The sequence below is a fragment of the Prunus dulcis genome, chromosome 1 (genome assembly GCF_902201215.1).
Source record: "Prunus dulcis chromosome 1, ALMONDv2, whole genome shotgun sequence".
In the NCBI taxonomy this organism is placed as follows: domain Eukaryota; kingdom Viridiplantae; phylum Streptophyta; class Magnoliopsida; order Rosales; family Rosaceae; genus Prunus; species Prunus dulcis.
Genome location: NC_047650.1, coordinates 37,183,654 through 37,202,222, shown reverse-complemented (window position 1 = coordinate 37,202,222; position 18,569 = coordinate 37,183,654). Strand labels below are relative to the sequence as shown.

Sequence of the window (18,569 nt, the reverse complement as noted above, 5' to 3'; positions counted from 1 at the left end):
ACCATTTTGGTGGTAAACTTTTGCAGCACCTAAAGGACCTAATGTTGAATCCATGATCAACAGTACATAAGAAAAAACTCTGCAGTAAAGAAACTCATATGAATGCCCTGTTGAAGCTTATATCTCAAGGCTTAAATAAGCGGGTAAAACTAGCAAGACATCAAATAACATCTTTCGGAGTCTGTATAATTGACAAAGAACTGATACATATAAAAATGATACTCTTTTGTTGTTTTAGTTCTATCTCTAAATTATAATTAGAAGGAAAGGAAACAACAAAATTTCAGAACAGCAGATCATCAAATCCTACACTGTAGACTCAGTGCCTTTTCGATTTAGATTCACTTTTGGCAAGCATTATCCCTGAAAGCTTGTTGACCTCATACAGTAATCCGGCTGAAAACAAGAAACTGCATACAAAAATTAGATCATTAACAATGTTGTCAGCATATACATCTCCAAGAGTCTCAAAAAGTTCATCAGTCAATCATATGAACAGAGGGATATCTTTCAAAAATTTAAATCTCTTATTATCACAAAAAATGGAGATAGAGCAGAAATAATAATCCCCCCTCTTCTTCCTAATTTCTCTTTTTGAAACCACACTCAAACTCAAGTATAAAACATATATTTTTTTTTCGGTTTAATTCAATATAGTTTATTGCATGCACTTGACCATAAACCTTTCTGTTCAATTTGTACACCAAAAACTTAATACCAGGTACTACTTGAGCATAATTTATTATTCAAAAGCTTTTGAATGCAAATACCTGTGTTGAAGTTTGATTTTAGAATGTCAGATACTTTTTTAATCAATTACTGATGATTGTGACTTTTTTTTCTAGGGCACCTTTTTCTTCTCCAATGAAAAACATAATAAAATTTTATGCTTTGCCATGCGTAGGCCCACTGAAAATGTATGGCTCCCTATCTATAAGAGGACTGCACCCAAACATGTTCACAAGAACATGCTCATGTAAGAATATGTAAAATGTATAGTTGATCATGAAACTAGCTTACCATGTTGTGATACAAACTCGATGGACAGTGCCAGCAGCAATAAGAGCAACTGCTTCTGCTATAATAACTGCAAATGAAAAATAGCTAATTTTGGTCACCACAAAAAAGAAAATGTTTTTAGACACCTTTAATAGGAAGCATCTTGAATCTTGCAATAAACTTTCATCCAGCTTGATGTTTCATCCATCTTTCTTTTCTCTTCCCAACTAGGAAAACCCGAACATGAGAATACTGATATAGTAGGCTACTATAATATAAGAGTTGCAAAGCCTCTTGTAATCATTTTTCTTTACATTTTGGCCAAAATGTTTTTTGTAATATGAAGCATCCTTTTGTTTTTAATCTTTTAATCTTGTTCATTTTCCATCAAACTTCAAAGAAATATGTAAAAAAGGGAGGGTTGGTCACAGTGGAAACAACCTAGAGATGTCATGGAGCAAGCAGTTAGCATATCACTGGCGACACCTAGGTCATGCATGAAGTTCTATATGTTCCTAGAGAGTGCGCTGGTGACAGTACCATATCACTGGTGGCTCACTCATACGAACAAAGACAGTGTACTTCAATAGCTTAGATAAGAAAAGAGAGAACACAACTAGGACAAGCATGTTGTCAAATCCAACAAAATGAAAGCATGAGACTTCCTTGAGCAATGACATTCTACAAAATGTGCTCAATTGTACGATATATAGGGGGTGGCATTTTAAGAAATTCCAATTCACAATGACTCTCCCAGTAACAAACAAATTCAAACCAACACACACTCACCGGCACCCCAGCCAGTCCTTACGCCACTTGTTTCTTGGAGATTGCCAATGAACTGCAACAACCGAAACCAATGGCAAGGATATAAGCTTGCTATGCAGGATAATAAACAATATAAGTTTTTCAGAAAAAAATAATAATAAAGAGCTTTGAACTTACTGTGAACAGCACAAGGAATAGGAGAGAACTAATGAAACCCCCAAGAATGGTAAACAACTCTGTTGATGCTAACTTCCCTCTGTACATCTGTTGAAGTGATAGAATGACAGTGAACAGAAGGAAGGAATACAACATGGAACTACCCGGCCCCGCCATGAACTCCTAGTTGACCACAAGAAACAAAGTCAACAACAACAACAAGAAGCTCAGAAATGCTCAGTTGCAGAGAAATAAAAATAAAAATAAAAACAAAAAGCACCAATTAAATCAAAAGAAAAGGGAAAATGGGCTTGCACGCGTTCATCAATTTGTTATCTTCCACAGTACAATTTTGACAAAATGGGACAAAAACCGCACCAGATCTCAAATTCACCATTAAATTTACATAAAAATACAGACTTTTTCATGCCCAAAACAATAAATTGAGTACAGATTTCTAATGTACGTCAGAATTTTTCGTGTGATCAACCAAAATGAAAATCAGCTGATCAATACCCTAAACAAATGCAATTGTAAAAGCAGGTTCATTTCAGCGCGAGCACATTTCTCAGCAACCAAACAGAAAACGTACCTCAGAATAGCAGTGTAGCTACCGATGAGCTCTTACTTACGGTCTTAGATCTCCCTTCCGTCACAATTCGATCAGCAGTGTCGCGTTTCAGTGACCCCAAGAGTTATATAATTGAGAAGGGCAATTTCGATAATACGGCAAACTCGCGGGACAAAAACGTCCAACAAAAAGAAAACCAAAAACTATAAGGGCAAAACGATGTCGTTTGGAGGCAATGGAGAGATGGAGTCGCTAGACTTGCCGGAGTGCCCGGTGTGTTTGCAGAACTACGACGGCGAGTACACAATCCCGCGCGTACTCGCCTGCGGTCACTCGGCGTGCGAGGCCTGCCTGGTCAGGCTTCCCAAGCGCTACCCTGAGACTATTCGCTGCCCGGCGTGCACCCAACTCGTCAAGTACCCCCCACTGGGGCCCACCGCTCTGCCCAAGAACATCGACCTCCTCTCCTTCTCCCTCTCCCTAAACCCTAACCCTAATTCTCGCAGTTCCCAAAATCCCCAAAAACAATCCACCGATGGAGTTTGTAAATTCCTGCCTCGCATTTGGTCCGATGAGTTTTATGACACCTGGAAGGAGTGGGTGCTTCCGAGCGACGCCCTATCGGTGGAAACAGAAGTTGGTGATGTAACAAGAGATGGGCTTTGTACTGTGTTGAAAGGAAGAACTGGTTCAGGTTCTGGTTTTGGTTTGGGGTCGGGTCGGGTTTGGTTTAGAGAGGATCAGAGTGTGAGCTTTGTTCAGGTTGGTTCATTACCGAATTTGGGTAGTTCTGGTTTTGAGTTTAGTTACATTGCAAGGGTTATGAAGTGTTTGAGTGGAATGAGAGAGGGAGAGAGAAACGAATTGGGGCTGTTACTTAGAGCTTCTGTGAGACAGTGTAGGAAAGTAGGTAAAGTTTATGGCTTGTGGGGTAATTCGGAAGATGGGTTTTTGTATGTGGTGTGTGAGAGAAGAAATGGGAGTTTTTCAGAGAAGTTGAATGAGTTGAGAGATGGGGATGGTTTTGGTAAAGATGGGTTGTCTGCTTTTGCAATGATTGCTATGGAGGTGTGTGAGGCAGTGACTGGTTTGCACTCAGAGGGGTTTGCTTCTGGTTGTTTTGGTGTTTCATGCTTTGGTTTCGATGATTTTGGTCACGTTTTTGTGGATTTGAGTGAAGTCTTGGTGACAGGAAAGAAGGCTTGGAGAAGTGTTGTAGATTCTGTTTCTGGTACAATGGAAATTGATGCTGAAGTGTTGGGAGTGACCTTTGGGAAGTTATTGAAAGATGACGTTTTCGTTAGCCCAGAGGTGTTGTTTGAGGCGTTGCAGAAAGAAGGCATTGCAGTAGAATGTGACAGCTCAAGATATCTGGTTGGATATGGCTCGGATGTTTGTTCATTAGCTTGTGTATTGGTGAGGCTGCTTCTTGGAAAAGAATTTAGCGAAGAGATTGTGAAAACTAGTGAAAACCTTTTTCGTGATCATTCAACTTATGCAAGCTGGATTGAAAGAGTTAGTGCTTTGCTGGAGATTAAATTTGGTTCAGAATATGCATCACTGAAAGAGAATCTTTGCAATTGTTTGAATTTCAATCCAGAAAGTCGACCACTTATGATTGATGTGATGAAATGCATTAGGGAACTGATTATTAAACCTCAATGTGATATCACGGCCGGTTTGGATGGGGCAGTTAAGGACGAGAGCGCAAATTGTTGCTTGATTCTTGGGGAACTGTGTCAGATACCCAAGCAAATATCAGAAACACAGAAAGAAAATGAGTTGCAAGGAAGTAAAGTCAGTGGAGGAGCAGATTTTGATCAAGTTGGGGATGAGAGGACTAACAATGGTGTTGTTGATGGCCTCGCAGAGGGGAAGGTCAAATCTAAAGTTATGCAGGGCCATCGTGACTCCATTACAGGATTAGCTGTTGGAGGTAGAATTATTATGGAGTACTTTTTAGATTGCATATCTCATACTGTTTCCGTTAAGAAGTGTCCATGCTACTGGAGAGTCTGAAAACTGATATTGAAGTGCTCCCTTCTGGACGAAAGATACATAGATTTATACATTAGTCATGATGCTTGCACACTTTTTTTTATTCATCAAGTATCTGACATTTTATATGTATTTTCGCTTCTTTCTTGTAGGGGAACTTCTATTTAGCTCCTCATTTGATAAAACCATCCATTTATGGTCTTTACAGGTACAGACTCAAAACGGATGTAATTTTTGGAGTTCGTCTTTTTGTGTGATTAAAGTGGAACCATCTTTATGCAGTTTCTTTGTGTGTGAGCATGTGTGTGTTCATTTACAAACATGAGTAGTTTTCTGCTACCACATCTACCAAATAATTTATTCTAATGTATTAAACTTAGAAATGCAGCTTTTCTTTATTGATCTGCTTACTGAACGCTTGATATCTTAATGATTTGACAAGGTGGGGAATGTTGATTATTATGTTTGTATGCTTGCACATATGTGGTGAATATATTCACACCACAAGCACTTTCTCCATGTTTTCCCTTTCACTAAGTTCTGTCATGGCAAATTCCATGCAGGACTTCTCTCATGTACATACATTTAAAGGTCATGAGCATGCCATCAAGGCTCTCATTTATGTAGATGAAGAGCAACCCTTGTGCATCAGTGGTGACAGTGGAGGTGGCATATTTATCTGGGGCGCATGTACCCCTCTTGGGCAAGAGCCTTTAAAGATATTGTATGAGGAGAAAGATTGGCGCTTTAGTGGTATTCATGCCATGGCCTCCAGAAATGGATATGTTTATACAGGCAGCGGAGATAGAACAGTAAAAGCATGGTCAGTACGGGTGAGGGGTTTGCATTAATAAAAATTTATGTTATTTTCTATTTATATGCATCTTTTCAGATTTTAAGTGGAAAAAAAAAAAAAAAAAAAAAACCTTTTTAACCTTTGAAAAATTTCAGGATGGCACCCTGTCATGCACCATGTCTGGTCATAGATCAGTGGTTTCAACACTTGCAGTTTGTGATGGTGTTCTTTATAGCGGAAGTTGGGATGGAACCATCCGATTATGGAGTCTTAGCGATCACAGTCCTTTGACAGTACTAGAGGAAGACGCCTCTGGAACTGTGACATCTGTCTTATCTCTTGTTGTTGACAGGCATTTGCTTATAGCAACCCATGAAAATGGATGTGTAAAGGTTGCCCTTAATCCTCACTGCGGCATCTTCCTTTTCTTCTCAAGATAATAATCATCATTTCATGATTAAATTTTCCTTAAATAGGCCTTTGTTTTTTGGGTTTCTTCAGGTCTGGAGGAATGATGTGTTCATGAAATCCATTAAAATGCACAATGGTGCAGTATTTGCTAGTGGCATGGAAGGAAAATGGCTTTTCACAGGAGGCTGGGATAAAACTGTAAATATACAGGTACATGTGCAAAATATGGTTTCATCCTGTTCTTTTTTATTTATTTTTAATTTCTGATATTTTTATCAGATGAAGCTGGTTTGCTATGTCATCACACTTAAGAATTCTTACAAATTCATTTGCATGTCACAGGAATTGTCTGGCGATGAGATTCAAATAGATTACAGGCCTGTTGGATTTATCCCCTGTGATTCTGTCATAACAACTTTGTTAAGCTGGCAAGGAAAGCTTTTTGTTGGACATGCTAATAGGAACATCACGGTATGCTCTCTTCTTTTGACTTCTTTTTAGGTGATGAGTATCTTGTCTTCTGTTCACCATGATAAAATTCTTTTTCTTTTTTAGGTAAAACCATGATAAAATTCTGGATCACATAATTTGATTGCTGCAGGTGTTTTACTATGGCAAAATGACCAACCGTTAGGCAATGCTGTTATGGTGTGTTTGTTTTCAACTGTTGATTAAGCTTAGCTGATGCTGAGTGCTCGTTGATTCGGGAGATCTACCACCGGTCTGTGCATTGTCGATAGATTGAACTTTGAATCCCGTCGAAGAGTGTTATAGACTGCATTATGCTGCTGCTGGCATGTTTGCACATTGTACGAGCAACGTACCAGTCCTGCAGATACACAATTTCGTGCAAAAACAAGGATGTCTTTTTCTTTCAAAATGTTGTTCATGTAAATACAAAGTTCACGACGGAGGAACATGTTATACAAAAGATTATGTATTTTCTGATAGGAAGAAACGATGTTTGTATTGTACATAGTAATACAAAGTCACAATATTATGCGTGCGTTAGCCTCAAGTGTTGTTCAGCACCTTCTACGCATATCAATACACAGATTGGCGCAGGAACATACATGAGGTCATCATATGTGAAAGATAAAATATCATATTTCATTAAAAAAAATTTAAAAAAACCATTAAAATTTTAAAGTAAATATATATATTTTTTGTTTAAATTTTTTTCATTTTAGAATTAAGTAAGAGAAAATAGATCTACTTTTCTTTCATGAAAATAAGACTCATGTTCTTATTTTAATTTTTTTAAATATGAAAAAAATGATAATTTACTATATTATTCTAATTTAATGAATAGTTTTATATCTTAATATTTTCATTAACTAAGAGCATTTTGTGAAATTTTGAATATTTCACTATTCTCCTCCACTTTTTCCATTTAAGATATCATTTAACTTAAATAAATAAATAATAATTTCATTTCAATGATTTCACCATTTTATTTGAGCAGGGGGAAATTAACGGACTAAACGGTACACTCCAGTTCTTCTCTCTCACTCTTGCTGCCTGGAAATCGTACTGACCTTAGTAGCTGAATAGAGAGTTCCCGCTTTCTACTTGGCTTCAATTTGACAACCCAGAGCTTGATATGATATGGCAACCCTTCCTTGTCTCCAAAGCCCATGTTTTCTGTCCCTGAAACCACTCCCACAACGCTCCACCCTCGTCTTCACCAACCACCCCCACTCCGTTTCTTCATTTCATACTTCGTCTCGGCCTCTACAGCGTCGTCTCAGGCTCACTCGCACCCCCATTTCTGCGTCTCTTAAGGTAAGTTTTCATCTTCCAAGCATAGTTTTCGCTCTATCTGAATTGCCCATCACATGTTCGATGATATGCTTGCATGGGTTGTGTTTGTTTTAGGAAAATTTGGGTCTTCTTACGAAAACTTGGAGTGACGTTACTAGTTTAAACAGCTGGGTTGTTCGGGACTATTACCGCCTTGTGAGCTCTGTTAACTCCCTTGAGCCCCAAATTCAGAGACTCACCGATGACCAGGTTTGTTGGTTTACCTTCACTTGTTGTTTGTTCTATTGGATTTCTTTTGGCTATTTGAATAATGGATTGTGTTTGTTTTATTTAGCTTACTGCTAAAACTGCAGAGTTCCGGCAAAGGCTTTGGAAGGGCGAGACACTTGCAGATATCCAAGCTGGTTGCAATCTTCTCTACTTACTAGATGATTTTACAATGTCATATGGGATTTTTAAATTTTGGAGTAATTGTGTTCCTTGAATTATGCATATTTACAGAGGCTTTTGCTGTCGTTCGTGAAGCTGCAAAAAGGAAGCTCGGTATGCGTCATTTCGATGTGCAGGTCTCTATTTCTCACTCTTATACATGTAACTTTATGTGTATTTATTAACGTAATGTTCACTTTTTATGTTTGTATATGTTGTCAATTTTGATGCCAGATTATAGGTGGGGCGGTGCTTCATGATGGGTCCATTGCAGAAATGAAAACGGGAGAGGGAAAAACGTTAGTTTCGACATTAGCTGCATATCTTAATGCGCTGACTGGTGAAGGTGTTCATGGTATGCTTCTGTGTTGGTTGTAATAGAAATTTTGTGATTTGGATACAGATATAGTTGTAGAATGGATGGAATGTCCAAATTGTCTCCCCTGGTACATTTCTATGCAAATGTAATCTGCAGTGTGTTACAAACTCTAGCATATTATTTTTTCTTTTTGTTGAGAACTTTCAGAAATTAAAATGTTTATTTTAATGCTCTCTCTCTAAACACAGTGGTAACTGTAAATGATTACCTTGCTCAACGAGATGCTGAGTGGATGGGTCGTGTTCATCGCTTGTTAGGTCTTACTGTGGGCCTTGTTCAGGTAATTTTCTGTCTCTGTATATTTTTTTATCTCTCTGCAATAGACTTGATTCCAGATACGTGATTCTAGGGACATGACAGCCTGCAAATGATTACCTTGCAATTTATGTATATTTTATTTAAATATTTATTGTGCATTTTTTTATATTCCTATTTGCAACATAGAGGGGGATGACAGCTGAAGAGAGGAGATCCAACTATAGCTGTGACATAACTTACACTAATAATTCGGTAAGCCAATTCTACTGCTTGTTGGTAGTGTTGCATTTATTTTACTTTTTATGTTTTTATGTTTTAACGTCTTCTAGTCTTGGTGTAGATGATTATTAGTTAGTGCATTCCATCCAAAAAAAATGAAAATTGCTTTCTTTCTGATATCTCGTTCATAATGATTTACTCAGGAACTTGGTTTTGACTATCTACGAGATAACCTTGCTGGAAGCAGTGGACAACTTGTTATGAGATGGTACATCTCAAATCATTTTAGTTTTATACTTGTTTTAAAAAAAATAATTATTAGCAGTTTTGCTGTGTAAAAAACAGGCCAAAGCCATTTCATTTTGCCATAGTTGATGAAGTTGACTCAGTTCTTATTGATGAAGGACGAAATCCATTGCTAATTAGTGGGGAGGTAAGTTTTCTAATGTTTCTTTATAGAATATTTTTATGTAATAGTGCGAATGCTTACTATTTTGTAGTGGCTCAATGCGGCGTGGTAATGTGTAATTCCATTTAAAGAAAGAGCTCATTGTTGTAGATTTATGATTTTTTTATGCTTGTCCTTCTATCTCAGGCTAGTAAGGATGCTGCACGCTATCCTGTTGCTGCTAAAGTGGCTGATTTGCTTGTGCGAGACATTGTGAGTATAGTCTCTTCCTTTTATTTTCAGATTAACTCTTCTGTAGGTATTCATTTTATTTTCCCAATGCATTTATATGTTTATTTTTTTTCTATTATGTTGTGAATAATTTATGTCTCACAATCATTGGTTCTACAGCATTACAAGGTAGAACTTAAAGATAACTCAGTTGAGTTGACTGAAGAAGGAATAGCTCTTGCTGAGATGGCCCTTGAAACAAATGACTTATGGGATGAAAATGATCCGTGGGCTAGGTAAAGGTGTATAGTATATGTTTAATTTTATCTTCTTCCTTTTTTTCTTGAGGTGAGGTTCGAATCTGTTGTTATAAAATATCTTGCATTTGTTTCAGCTTTTTAATTTAGGCATGAAATTTGAAATGTGTAGATTTGTGATGAATGCATTGAAGGCTAAAGAGTTCTATCGGCAAGATGTGCAATATATTGTCAGAAATGGGAAGGCTCTCATAATAAATGAGGTATGATTTATATTTAGATTATGCGGAATTGTATTTGCAAAAGATGAATTCTGTTATGCATCATAGTTTTAGGTACCTTAAATAAATTAAGAAAGACCAGTATTTTGACATTTCTCTAGTTTCAATCGAGACGTGGGTTATAATTTATACCCAATGCCACTTTTATGGATTGTGAATTGTCTTGGATCTAATCATCATGTTGCTTATATTGACAGCAGAAGGGATAGAATAATGGAAAGAAATGTGGAACATAAATTCATTGATGCTGCATTTTATAACAATTAGTAATTGAGTGTCTCATTGAAATAGAAACTGAAGTTCTTAAAATATTTTCAGCTGACTGGCAGGGTTGAAGAGAAGAGAAGGTGGTCTGAGGGGATTCATCAGGCTGTGGAGGCTAAAGAAGGCTTGAAGATTCAGGTACATCTGAAATTTGGACAATTAGTGCTTGAAGTTTTTCTGCACCTATAATTCATTACATGGAGAATATTCCGTCTTAGTTCAAAGTTGTAATATCAGTATACCTTTTAGGCTGATTCGGTGGTTGTGGCACAAATCACTTATCAATCTCTATTCAAGCTCTACCCAAAACTTTCAGGGATGACTGGGACTGCAAAAACTGAAGTATGGCTGTTTACAAGCATTTTGACATTGTATGTTCTAAAGGAATTAATTGCAAATATTCATATTTGCATGTTTAATGTTAAATTCTCCTTAATCATTTCAGGAGAAAGAGTTCTTGAAAATGTTCCAAGTGCCAGTTATTGAAGTACCAACAAATCTGCCAAACATTCGTAATGATTTACCTATTCAAGCTTTTGCGGTAGGATATTTAACGCTTAACCTCAATTTTTTCTGATATCTATACCTCCAATTAAAGTCTATCATCAACTTGACTGAAGGTTTTGGTTTGTATTGTTTTAGACTGCTCAAGGGAAGTGGGAATATGTTCGTCAAGAGGTGGAATACATGTTCAGACAGGGGCGTCCTGTTTTAGTTGGGAGCACCAGGTAAATCCAATCTAATCTGCTTAATTTCATGGACTTGGTTTGCTGTGATTTTAATATAAGCTGCTGCTATGTTATACATTCTTATGTGTCAGTGATCATAGATTATAAACATCCAAAACTTTTTAGATTTTGTACTTTGTGAACTGGAGAATTTTGTGTTATTTCATGGATAATGAAGCATTTTTGGTGGCTTTTATAATTTTCCCGGCCCTTTAGGTTATTTAATTAGGTCATGGAGGGACAACTTGTGATATAAAACGTAGTTGAATCAGAAAGTACTCTTGTATTTCAGATAATGCTGCTGAAACTTTTTTCTCAGTTTCTATTTCAAACTCTTTCAATGTGGTTACATATGTGTGGAGGCATGTTTTTGTTTGGGCTTTTTATAGAAATTCCAATGGTATTTGAATCAAATGTAGTATCCTGATGCTAATTACTTGGATTATTTGGATTCATCTAATCATATTTACACTGCATAAATTTATGTGCAAGGAGACATAATTATTTTGGTCAAATTTATGTTTTGAGTATGCAGACATCAGCTGATCTGTAACTATGATTTCTCATCTTCATAATGCAGTGTTGAGAATTCTGAGTACTTGTCTGATCTACTGAAGGAGCAGAATATCCCACACAATGTTCTAAATGCACGGCCTAAGGTTGACTTAATTGGACCTTACATGTGGATGTAGTCTATCATTCTCTTTTACTTTAGTACCCATTTGACTGGTTGTTTTTACATTAACGTCATGTTCATATACATTTCTCATCAGTATGCGGCAAGGGAGGCTGAAATTGTTGCCCAAGCAGGACGAAAATATGCCATTACCATTTCTACCAACATGGCTGGCAGAGGCACTGACATAATTCTAGGAGGAAATCCAAAAGTAGGTGCCCTTGTCCATTGTTAATTGATTCAAAATGTACTGGTGAAAATGAACCTGTACATTATTTCCAGGAGTTTATGAAATTGGGAACATGTATTTCATGCATATGCATCTATCCTTTTTTTAAATCTAATGCATCCTTGTTTGAAGCCTCTGTGGATAAGTAGAAACTAGAAAGGTGGATTTAATTCGTTGTGTACTTGTTATGATTGAAGATGCTTGCAAAAGAGATCATAGAGGACAGTTTAATTTCGTTCCTGACACGAGAAGCTCCTAATGTTGACGTTGATGGAGAGGCAATTTCACAAAAGGTGATTCATTTTTTAACTGTAAGCTACAGACCAAATTGATTCTATTTATAATTAATCATTTGTTGTAGGTATTGTCCAAGATAAAGGTCGGTCCATCATCATTAGCTTTTCTGGCAAAGACAGCGTTAATGGGTTTGTGACTGCTCTTTGACAAAATATTTTATGCTTATATAGATGCATATTATGGATTGTGGATTGTGCTTATATAGATGCATATATAAAATCTTTAATATTTTATGGATTGTGCAGCTAAATATGTTTCGAAAAATGAAGGCAAGAGCTGGACATATAAGGAGGCAAAATCTATGATATCAGAGTCTGTGGAAATGAGTCAGTCAAGGGATTTGAAGGAGTTAGAGAGGCTTGTTGATGAACAGTCGGAGATGTACCCTCTTGGCCCTACAATTGCACTTGCTTATCTGTCAGTTCTGAAGGATTGCGAGGTACACTGTCTTAAAGAAGGGTCTGAAGTAAAAAAGCTTGGGGGTCTTCATGTGATTGGAACATCTTTGCATGAGTCTCGGAGAATAGATAACCAGGTGATTGTTTTTGGCATACATTTAAAAAATCATATTTTATTACCATTTACTCACAAAGCATGAGTTTTGGCATGAAGTGAATTTAGATTTGATGTGGATTCCCAATTCCATTTTGGGAACTGCCAAGAGTTGTCTTTTATATATCGTTTCTTTCTTTCGTTTGACAATTTTATCATTATTATGTTAGCTTCGAGGCAGAGCAGGAAGGCAAGGTGACCCTGGATCAACTCGATTTATGGTGAGGTAATTCTCTCTTCAGTGATTTAGGCTTGCACGGAGTCTTCATGCATATGCTCACACAAAGACGTGGACGTGATTTTTGGGTCTAAAAAAATGTTGGTCTATTAATGTTTATTGAGATGATCTCATGATAAAAATAAAGAAAAACCTGGCCAAGTTAGCATAGCTCTTGTCTGCTCGGTCAACATTGCTTTATCTCAATCAATGTTTAAAGAACCAAACTGACCTGTCAGACTGGTTGAGTCGTTGATAAGTCATGATTTATGTATATGTAACCATCTTTATTGTTGGCCTGCATTGGACCATGCAACCTTCTCGTCCGACTCCACAATCGGTCTTTAACTGCACTTGTTTCGAGACTATTGTAAAACTCATGCACAGCATGAAGTTTAAGAAGATTCCATCATTCCATACCTTATTATTTGTTCGTTTATGTAACAGCTTGCAGGACGAGATGTTTCAAAAGTTTAATTTTGATACTGAGTGGGCTGTGAGGCTTATTTCCAAAATTACAAATGATGAAGATATGCCAATTGAAGGTGATGCAATTGTTAAACAGGTAATTGGCTAATCTCACGTTCATGATCAACTCGTTCCTTTATCTGATCTTCTGAGCATGCTTGATGGCATCTCAATTAATAATCTCTCTCTCTCTCTCTCTCTCTCTCTCTCTCTCTCTCTCTCTCTCTCTAACAGTATCTGCGTTTTATTAACTTGTACCATTACAATTGTAGCTTCTGGCCCTGCAAATTAATGCAGAGAAGTACTTCTTTGGCATAAGGAAGAGCCTTGTTGAGTTTGATGGAGTATTAGAGGTATGCGTTTGTGAATAACGATGTCTTTATTGGAGTGCTAACTGCCGCACAATTCACAAACACTGAGTAAACTTGTTCTTAATCATATTCATTTATTCAGTTCTAAAGTTTCTTCACTGGAGAGGAGTGTAGTAGACTTCGTAAATCATAATTTCCATGAGAAATTGAGTTACATTGCCTTTTCTATGATTTTAAGTACTCAATCATGGAGATCTTTGATATTAGTTAGCAAATTACAAGTAATGCATCTTGCATGAAAATTACATGCATAAATTCAAAAATAGGAAAGAAAAGAAAGAAAAAAAAGGTCCTTTCTTATCTGAATTCAATCATTGCTGTCAAGCTTAAATGATTAAGACTCTTGCCTTGTTGCTTATTGAATTGTTTATTCCCTTTTCCCAGGTACAGAGAAAGCATGTCTATGAACTTAGACAGTCCATTTTAACTGGTGATAATGAAAGTTGTTCCCAGCACATATTCCAGTAAGTTTCTGAGTCTCACCAACTTCATTCTCACTGCCATCTAATTTATCACCCAAATATAGTAGCATTTTGTGTGTTACTTAAACTTCTTAATTAATAAACACTCACTATTCTAAACATTGTGTGAGTACTTCAAATGTATTGCTATATTTTGAACTAGAATACAGCAGGTAATCAGTTTACAATAGCATGCTTGTTCGTACAGACACTTGGATATCGGTGAAAAATTCAAAGCAATAGACATCGAGAAAAATGGTTTTACCTGGTCAAAGGAAGATTGTTGATAATGAGTTTAACTTTTAAACCTCTTTGTTTGTAGTATTTAGCGATGTTACAAATAATTTTAGAAAGTGTGCCCTAGAATGGAAAACTGAGTCATATCACCAAGAGGTAGCTGAGAGAATCAGTATTATTACAATCTGAAGCATAGGAAAACTTGGGGTTGCTAAGTGTGACAACATCCAAAACAAATTATCAATGTATGAATGCGGTTGTGTTAAAAATAAATAGATAGTGTATATTAGGAAGCATGCCTTTGTATTACTGATTGCTGCAACCAAATCTTGCTTGGCCTGTTTTTCATATTTTATACATTTTTGCTCTATTTGTTAATAAATCTAGCTGGGTTTCATATTCTTGTTTTTACTAAATTCTCCTATTCGATTTAACATGCAAATATCACATTTTCTTGCGCACCTTTGTTGTTAATTGACTCAATGGAAGTCGATAATAGGTACATGCAAGCAGTGGTAGATGAAATTGTCTTTGCAAATGTTAACGCACTGAAGGTAGTATGAGATTTTCAAATAGGATGTTGTATACTACTGTCCACTAATTCATCTTACTGATTCCCTCCTGCTTAATAGCATCCAAGAAACTGGAGTTTGGGTAAGCTTTTGGAGGAGTTTATGACCATTTCTGGGAAACTACTGGATGGTGAGCTGATACATTATTATTATCCTTGTCCTGCGTTTCCTGGTTTGTTTGACATAAATTCTCATGGAATGGATATTCTCCAGATTCATTTGCAGGAATTACAGAGGAAGCTTTATTAAAATCTCTTGCACACTCACATGAACTAAACTCTATAGATCTTGATGACATTCACCTTCCAAACTTGCCAAGACCGCCAAAGGCCTTCAGAGGAATCCGCAAGAAGAGCTCTTCATTGAAACGTTGGCTTGCTATATGCTCTGATGATTTGACTAAGTGAGTGAACTCTGTGCTTGTGTGTGCGCATAATACCCATATTTGAGCATGCTATTTTTATTTTGTGTCATTTCTTTTTTGCTTTTTGCTTTTTACAATATTATGAGTTTTATCATCCCCTGATATGTCATAATGTAGGAACGGACGGTACCATGCTGCTACTAGCCTCCTCCGCAAGTACCTTGGAGATTTTTTAATTGTTTCATACTTGGATGTTATTGAAGAGTCTGGTTACGATGATGCATATGTGAAGGAAGTTGAAGTAAGAATCTTCTCGTCAAGCATACTTTAATTTATTTATTTTCATATCTGCGATAGGTGATGAATGCTAACATGGATTTATTAACTTATGATTATATTGCCTTTAAGAAGAAAAAAAAATTACCTGCACTCATAAGTTGGAATATTTGTTGCTATATGATTACGTAAATATGACACCTGCTTAATGGTTCTAAATAAATGAGTTTGAGTTTGCTCTAGAAATGGTATTATTTACTTTGATTCCAGGTAGAAATTCCAGTTTTCTAGGTTTAAGTTTCGAAGTAGAATAATTGTTTTGCTTACAGATTTTCTTATCAGTAGTTATTATGCTCATTTGTTCTTTAGTAGAACTACCAGCACCTTACCTGTTTTTATAGTGTTCCTTTTAACAAATTTTTTTTTTTTCTTAACTAAAATTTCATCTGAAAACAGAGAGCAGTTCTGGTGAAAACCCTTGATTGTTTCTGGAGGGACCATCTTGTAAACATGAACAGGCTCAGTTCAGCGGTATTATGTAATCTGTTGTTGGTTTTACTTTCATTTAGCTTGTCCATGGTCATGGACTTACATGGAATATCTGGCAGGTAAACGTAAGGAGTTTTGGTCACAGGAATCCTCTTGAAGAATACAAAATTGATGGTTGTCGATTTTTCATATCTATGCTTAGTGCAACACGAAGGTTGACAGTAGAATCACTTTTGCAGTATTGGTCATCCCCAATAGAGTCCCAAGAAATATTTCTATCATAAATATGGAATTCTTGACACATTAAAATGTATGTATTTGCTCTACATTTTTCTTCATTTAAAATTTTTTCCTTCCAGTAACAGGCTGCCTAGATTTCACTATCTATTCTTACTGGGGCTACAATAATAAAGGTATACATTAATTTGTCAATGGCTTTGGGGCCCAAAGAATCATATTGGATGTATAATCTTGCAGTTTTGGATGGTCGTTCCAAAGAACCGTGATTTGCATCGTTTTGAAAATTTCAATTCAAGGTTTTGGCTTTATTCCCATCATCCCAAGGTTTTGAAGTCACTTGTTCATCTGTTGTCAAAATTGGGCAATCTCTCTACCGGGAGACACCTGGAAAAGATCCGTTTAGACCTGATCAGAAGGCACGTACAAAAACTTCTTCCTTGCCAGATCGTACACAAAACAAGTAAGTTTATGCAACTGATTTTGCTATAGAAAAAGAATGACGAAAGTATGTGTCAAGTGTTTTAAATTTTAAATGGCCGTACCTTTTACAGGACTATATATAGACAGCATGGAAGGGGCAACTTTGTCTGGCAGGCAAGCTTCTGCCTAGATATGTGATGCTGGGGAAGAGTTGGTGGGATTGCGAAAGAAGCTTGCAGCCCAAGATTCTGGGGAATATACACAAAAATTGCTAATACTACTGATGAGCTGAGTCTTGTCTAACACATTGTCATTTGTGATTCATTAGTTAGCACTGAGCAAAACCACTTCATTCGAATGGGAGGTATCGGAATTTAAATTCTCATTCCCAAATATCGCTTGTATAAATAAAATAATCGAAGAAATAACTCTAGCCCAATGGGCTAAAGTGGTATTTTAGCCCTAAACCCTAAAATAATCTGACAAAATTGTCACATATAAAATTTATAGCACAACGCAAAAATTCCTAACAATTTACGGTATTCCTAAATTTACTTTGAATATATTTATCGAGTATAGCCGCGTGGCTATACTTTTAATATTTTTTAATTAACTTCATGAATTATATTACTTAATTCAAATTTTCTTTTTTCTTTTTTCTTTTTTCTTTTTTCTTTTTTCCTTTAATATTCACTAAGTAAAACATAACTATTAATCAAAGTGATTAAAAAAAAGAGATACATATTAAAGGGTATAGCCGTGCGATTGGACTTTTAAAATATTCTATTTTTCGGAATATAGCATCGCGGCGATACTTTGAAGATATTCTATCTATAGAGTATAGCATCGCGGCTATACTATTTAAATATATATGCCAATAATAAAAATATAAATATGGATTTCTTTGTAGGCTTAGCTTTTGAGGTGCCCTTTGTGAACACCTCACATCGAAAATCCACTCCTATAAAGGTCTTTATAAACAAAGCACTGTGATGGTTTGGTAAGTGTGGTTAACATTGGAGAGTTGGGCTAACGGGCTTGGCTATAGGCTCAATGGATTTGGCGCTGATTAATAATAATTATATTAATCAAAGACTTGGGCCTTGGGGCTATTGGGTTTTGGAGAAATTTAATTAAGACACCCAAACGAAAATAAGTAATTTATTTTTTTCGTTTTTGACATATCCTTTCAATTTAAAGTCGAATGAAATTAGGTTTATAACTGCTGTGGTTTGAAAATTGCACAAAATAATTTAAAATAATTAATTACTATTTATTGAGTAATTTATGAAATAAGTAATGTATTTAAATATTCATAAAATAAATAATAATTAAAACATAATTACTAATTAAAGTAATTCAAAAAGAATAAGATATTACTTAATTACATATATTAAATTAAAGAGGTTGGCAAAAAAATTTATATTTTAAAATTTTTAAAATTTTTTTTTAAAAAATAAACGTAAACACCTCTCCCGACGAAATTGCGTCGGCACAGGTTTATGCCGACAAATATTTGCCGAGTTGGGTTTGATCCCGACGAAAGCCCTCTGCCGACGAAATTTCGTCTGGAGTGTTCTAATGGACCTGTGCCTACAAAATCTCATCTGGAGATGTCATTTTTAAGAAAAATAAATATAATCTTAGGATGTTTAGGTTAATTAATTTGTTAAAATTTTATTGTTAGTAATTAAATAATATATTGCCTTATTTAATTAGTTAAATTAGTAATTATATTTTAATTATTATTCATTTAGTGAATAATTAGTATTAAAAAATTTAATTAACTTTCATGAATTATAT

General features: G+C 35.9%; 2 protein-coding genes across 6 annotated transcripts; one reads left to right on the top strand and one right to left on the bottom strand.

The window, feature by feature from the left end:
- Positions 1-94: 94 nt before the first annotated feature.
- On the bottom strand, positions 95-2,639 carry LOC117615776 (keratinocyte-associated protein 2). The gene is made up of 5 exons (XM_034344927.1): positions 2,516-2,639; positions 1,945-2,106; positions 1,789-1,840; positions 1,021-1,087; positions 95-410 (listed from the first exon to the last, which is right to left on the bottom strand). Exons 2-5 carry the CDS (start codon positions 2,098-2,100, stop codon positions 320-322), a joined length of 366 nt encoding a protein of 121 aa, XP_034200818.1. The 5' UTR covers positions 2,101-2,106; positions 2,516-2,639; the 3' UTR covers positions 95-319.
- An 85-nt stretch (positions 2,640-2,724) lies between these two features.
- Positions 2,725-17,159, top strand: LOC117615774 (protein translocase subunit SECA2, chloroplastic). Of its 5 annotated transcripts, XM_034344925.1 has the most exons (38): positions 2,725-4,430; positions 4,645-4,700; positions 5,056-5,325; positions 5,444-5,680; positions 5,790-5,909; positions 6,042-6,170; positions 7,578-7,712; positions 7,798-7,867; positions 7,965-8,029; positions 8,127-8,247; positions 8,460-8,551; positions 8,716-8,781; positions 8,952-9,016; positions 9,094-9,181; positions 9,344-9,409; positions 9,548-9,663; positions 9,797-9,887; positions 10,224-10,307; positions 10,419-10,511; positions 10,615-10,710; positions 10,812-10,897; positions 11,478-11,556; positions 11,671-11,784; positions 12,000-12,095; positions 12,164-12,227; positions 12,345-12,634; positions 12,822-12,877; positions 13,316-13,433; positions 13,609-13,689; positions 14,092-14,171; positions 14,905-14,959; positions 15,038-15,107; positions 15,191-15,380; positions 15,519-15,642; positions 16,074-16,148; positions 16,226-16,416; positions 16,584-16,806; positions 16,898-17,159. In XM_034344925.1, exons 1-36 carry the CDS (start codon positions 2,738-2,740, stop codon positions 16,388-16,390), a joined length of 5,496 nt encoding a protein of 1,831 aa, XP_034200816.1. In that variant the 5' UTR covers positions 2,725-2,737; the 3' UTR covers positions 16,391-16,416; positions 16,584-16,806; positions 16,898-17,159. The 5 variants fall into 5 exon arrangements, with proteins under 5 accessions (XP_034200816.1, XP_034200814.1, XP_034200815.1 ...); XM_034344921.1 differs by lacking the exons at positions 2,725-4,430; positions 4,645-4,700; positions 5,056-5,325; ... (1 more) ...; positions 5,790-5,909; positions 6,042-6,170 and adding an exon at positions 7,171-7,484; XM_034344922.1 differs by lacking the exons at positions 2,725-4,430; positions 4,645-4,700; positions 5,056-5,325; ... (3 more) ...; positions 16,584-16,806; positions 16,898-17,159 and adding an exon at positions 7,171-7,484 and having other exon boundaries at positions 16,226-16,534.
- Positions 17,160-18,569: the final 1,410 nt, after the last annotated feature.